Source organism: Gavialis gangeticus, unplaced genomic scaffold (genome assembly GCF_001723915.1).
Source record: "Gavialis gangeticus isolate Ggan-Ray unplaced genomic scaffold, GavGan_comp1, whole genome shotgun sequence".
Lineage (NCBI taxonomy): Eukaryota > Metazoa > Chordata > Crocodylia > Gavialidae > Gavialis > Gavialis gangeticus.
In genome coordinates, this window is record NW_017729009.1 from 4294282 (window position 1) to 4299021 (window position 4740).

Genomic DNA, 4740 nt, shown 5'->3' on the forward strand with positions numbered 1-4740 from the left:
CAGTCTTCAGGTACTTTACCTGAGCACCACGAGTTTTCAAATATTTTTACCAACGGTTGGGCTATGACACCTGCCTAATCCTTGAGTACTCTAGGGTGTAATCTGTCAGAACCAGCTGACTTGAAGGTGTCCAGCCTCTCAAGGTGTTCCTTTACAAGGTCTACACCAATGCTGGGTATAAATATGCCCTCACCCTGGCCATCCCGCAGCATGCTATAGGCAGGGCGGTCCCTTTGGGCTGATGAAAGACCAACGTGAAGTACTCATTAAGCAAGTTGGCTTTTTTCTGGGTGTCGGTTATCAGTTTTCCCATTTGGTTCAGCAGGGGTCCAATGTTCCCCTTGCTTTTTTTCTGACTCCCTACATATCTGAAAAAGGACTTTTTATTTTCCTTGATATGTGAAGCTCGGTTGCAGCTTTCGCTTTCCTGGTCCACTCCTTGCAGGTATGGACCAGTGCTGAGAACTTCTCCTTGGTGGCGGTTCCAGCCTTCCATCCTTTATAAGTCTCTCTTTTCAGGCATAGGAGGTCCTCAAGTTCCCTGCTGGGCCAAGGGGGTTGCTGTGACCTTTTGCGACCCTTCCTCTGAGATGGGACAGACATCCCTTGTGCTGTCAGGATTGCTCCCTTGAGGAGCAAACACTCCTCTTGGACTCCTCTTCCTGTTGAGTCATGGTCCCTTAGGACCTCAACAATGAGCCTCCTGAGCTTATCAGAGTCAGCTTTCCTAAAGCCGAGGACTTCTGCATTGCTGACTGACTTGCCAGCTTTGCGATGGATAGTAAAGGTGATCAGCTCGTGGCCATTATCACCCAGCTTTCCATCAGTTCTTAGGTCACTGACTAGGTCATCCCCTTTGGCCAGTACCAGGTCCAGCAACACTTTACCTCTTGTTGTCCCATAGACTTCTTGAGCCAGGTAAAGCTCATTCACACATGTGAGGAAGCTTTGTGACTGCTTGGATTTGTGTAGTCCTCCATCTTGGACCCTGCTCCTGCCAAGAACCAGGGTGACATCTAGGGGACCTCTTTGCCCTCTTCCCAAGTCTGTCACAACTGCCCATACCCTCTGTAGGTCCTTCCTGCACTGGTGAGGAGTATGTGCATCTGACCCTCACAATGGCAGCAAAGGTTGAAAGGTATCTGTGGGGCTCCTGGGATTACCAGTGTTGCAGAACCTCCACCGAACACAGTGATAAAGCAACGTCTCAGGCCTGTATCTGAGTTACAAACCTGAAAACTGCTCCCCACCCCTTTGCCCCCTAGGACCATGTGTTGTACAGGCAGTGTTCTGTCATGGGGGCAGGGAACCGTTGCATTGCTCTCTAGTCCCAATTTGCAGCAGCTGTAGCAATGACAGCTGTGTGTCTAATCTGCTGCTACTGGGAGGATGGGGCATTTCCTCACAGGGCCGACTCTTTTGTGAGAATCCCAGACTAGCCACCTAATCAAACTTCTCTTAGATGAAGAGGAAGGCCACGCTGTCTCACAACCTCCCCTGCAGTTGTGCTGTTGTTAGCAGTGTCTCACCTGCAGTTCAGCTCCCTTCTTCCTGCAGATATTCCCTCCTCTTCTGAATGCCTGCTTACATGCTGCATGAAGGAAGAGGATGACAGGTATTGATTTGCCACTAGAAAATCAGTCATGGTTCTGACAGATGCGGCAGCTAACAGGTAGGTTTGCCTTCAGCTGAATGCAAACTGGAGTCTAGTCCAGGGCGCTGCTGGACTCTTGGATGGTTTGGAGCCCACCAGCAGCTCAGTGCTGAAATGCCAGGGGTGCTGGGCATGCCACTCACTGGCCACTCCGAGTCATTCATCTTTCACAGTGATTATGTGGGAAATAGCAAGGGGCTTGAGGGCCTTGTGGATTGATCCTGGAATCAATTCTGCATGGCAACTCCTCTCGTGAGAGAGGCATGATCTGGGTCAGATTTCAGAGAGTCCCACTGGTGGCATTTCTCACACATAGGGGGAGTGAAGGCTCAGTGGCTGGCCCTGGCTGCATGACTCACTTTTGCAAAGTGAGCCCCTCCACTCCCAATCCCCTCTTGCTTGGCTTCCCCATGCTCCATGGTCCCCTTTATGTATGGGATAAGGAAGAGAAGACTTCTACTGCAACGTCTAAGGTGCCCAAGTAGGTTGAAGGAGGTTGGTAGGTCAGACTGAAGGGAATGGGCTCCTAAAAAGTCATTTCCCTCATGGCACCCAGAGAAATGTAATAACATGAAAATCAGAATATTCAGGACAGAGGGAGAAAGAAACCCTGCTTTGCATAATTGCTAGTGAGCCCTTGTTTGCTGGCCCTGTATACAGAATGTCTTGGTTCCTATTGACTCTCCCTTTGCTCTTCTTTCCAGCACAGCTACAGGGAGGTGGGCATCCTGCTGCTCTACCTGGCTGTGGGAGTCTCTGTGTTCTCTGGCGTGGCCTACACAGCTGAGAAAGAGGAGGATGTTGGTTTCGACACCATCCCGGCCTGCTGGTGGTGGGGTACAGTCAGCATGACCACTGTGGGCTATGGAGATGTGGTGCCAGTGACCGTGGCTGGCAAACTGGCAGCTTCAGGCTGTATCCTGGGTGGGATCCTGGTGGTGGCTTTGCCCATCACAATCATTTTCAACAAATTCTCCCACTTCTACCGCAAGCAGAAAGCCTTGGAGGCTGCCGTAAGGAACAGCGACAAGAAGGAGCTAGAGGACACTGAAGATTTTTCCAGCCAGAACCAAGACTCGGAGGCTCCAAGTGAAATCTTCCAGGAGGGAAGCAAGCCAGACCGCCAGCGCCTGACCAAAGATACCCTTCCTGTTCACTGAGCACACGGCAGCTAGAGCTGACGATTCCACCATGGTGTTTTCTCCTAGACACATATGGCCTGAAGGACCAGGTCAGAATGGTGCTGACTCTTTTACCATTGCTGACTCTTATGCACTGGAAGTAAACAGGAGATGAAACACCCCAGATGATGCTCACGCAGTGCACTGCCCTTGTGCTGGGACAATGAAGAAAAACCACCAGAACTAGAATGACAATAGCTCTGGGCTGCCCCAGACTTACAAAAAATCCATCTGGCCTCCTTAACACTGTGCGCAACATCTGACAAACTTCTCTGCCAGGCAAAGGACAAATCAAGAGTCAACCAGATATGCCCATTAGGTTCTAGCTGTTTCTAACCCTTGCAGTGGTGACAGCAGGCAGCAGCTGTATCCATTAGGACATGCACTGAATGACAGTATTCCCTGTAGTAATGGCAATAGTGTCAGAGCCCCCAAATGCCAATCAGGAAATAAAATTAAGTTACCAAGGACTTAGAAAAGAAAAGGGTGAAGAACCAAATCAAGAAGCAGAAAGACCTCTGGCCTGCTGGTCTGCCTGGCCACTAGTAACTCCTTCCAATGTCCTGCAGCCCAAATTTCTGTCTGGCCTATCACAATGTCAGTGCTGAGCACTTAGCTCCTGTTTCCCACCCACCACTCTGAAACACATGGACTCCAAATTCTACCTGCATTTGCAATGGGAATATTTCCTGGGGGCTGGGGCCGGGCTTTGGAGTGTGGTGAAATAATCTCTGCAAAGAACCAGTCAGAGGGACAAGCCTAAACCTGACTGGTTGTCTCACAAGTACCCAACCTGAGCTGATATTAAACACTTACAGCTTCCTTCTTTGGGAACTCTTAACTGATCACTTCCTGTCCATTCCTTAGTGGTTGAAGAGGAGAAATGAGGGTGGTAAAATGAATGGTGTCTACATACCATGTGGGATCACAAAGAAGGTAACATCAACATATGTGTTTTCTTCCAGTGCATAGCTGAGGCTGGAATGGTGCTCAGGTGTCCTTGTAAGAGCCACAATATCAGCACATCTATTCGCCTTCATTAATGAGAATGCATTCACTTTCACAGGCAGCCAAGTGTTGTGGTCGTAAAAGAGCACCCCCCAAAGAGAGCCAGAGAAAGCAGTTTGCCATGGCTCTGTGGCACCATGTAGATAGTCCTTGGAGAGCTCTCTGTTAAGGAGAGAGGTGATTCCCCATCCTTCAGTGTTCCCCCGACTGGCACTGGGTGGCGTGGCATATCCTGAATAAGCCAGCATGCCAGCCAGCTGAACAACTGCCCATAGCCAATCTGTCAGTCTTGCCACATCTTTCAGGTTAGGCTGGGAGTGGGTGCCAGAGCTCTGATGGGCAGACCATGGGAGAACAGCTTTGCAGGGGATCTGATAGATACAGAAAGAAGAGAAGATTTCACCACTGTGTGGACAAAGCCCCAAAGCAATGAAAATCCCTGGCTTTTACTTAAACATCTGCTCCAAGCCCATATGTTGGTGACCTCCAACAGGTTTTCTTCTCTTGTCCTGGCTGCCCAGCTGCATGCAACGGCCATTTGGGAAATGAAACTCAGAGAACAAGAGCTATTTGCTGGTTCCAAGCAGGACCTTTGCAATCACAACACTTATTGCTGATTCAGCCTCCTTTCTCTAAGATTTCCCCTGCTCTCCAAGCTGCTTTCTTGCCTTCCTGGATGCTCCTTGCTCCTTTTTCTGACTCCCAAGCTTTCCAAACTGTTCCATGGCCTTTCCCAAGCAGCCACACCCCTTACGTTTCTTAGATGTTCCCTACTGCTCTGCTCTATCCCAGATACTTCATGGGGAACAGAGCCTCTGACCTCACCCACCAGTCCTTGTGCTGGGGTAGGATCTCATCCTTGAGTGGGAGTACCGTGATGATCTAGTGATGCTCCAC

At 49.9% G+C, this 4740-nt stretch overlaps 1 protein-coding gene across 1 annotated transcript in view; it reads left to right on the forward strand.

Moving 5' to 3' along the window:
- The window catches only part of KCNS1 (potassium voltage-gated channel modifier subfamily S member 1), a 28006-nt gene extending 23658 nt beyond the window's left edge, over positions 1–4348 (forward strand). Inside the window, exon 2 of the mRNA XM_019509818.1 lies at positions 2359–4348. Within this exon, the coding sequence (XP_019365363.1) occupies positions 2359–2814 (456 nt within the window). The 3' untranslated portion in view covers positions 2815–4348. The remainder of the gene's footprint in view (positions 1–2358) is intronic.
- The last annotated feature ends 392 nt before the right edge of the window (positions 4349–4740 follow it).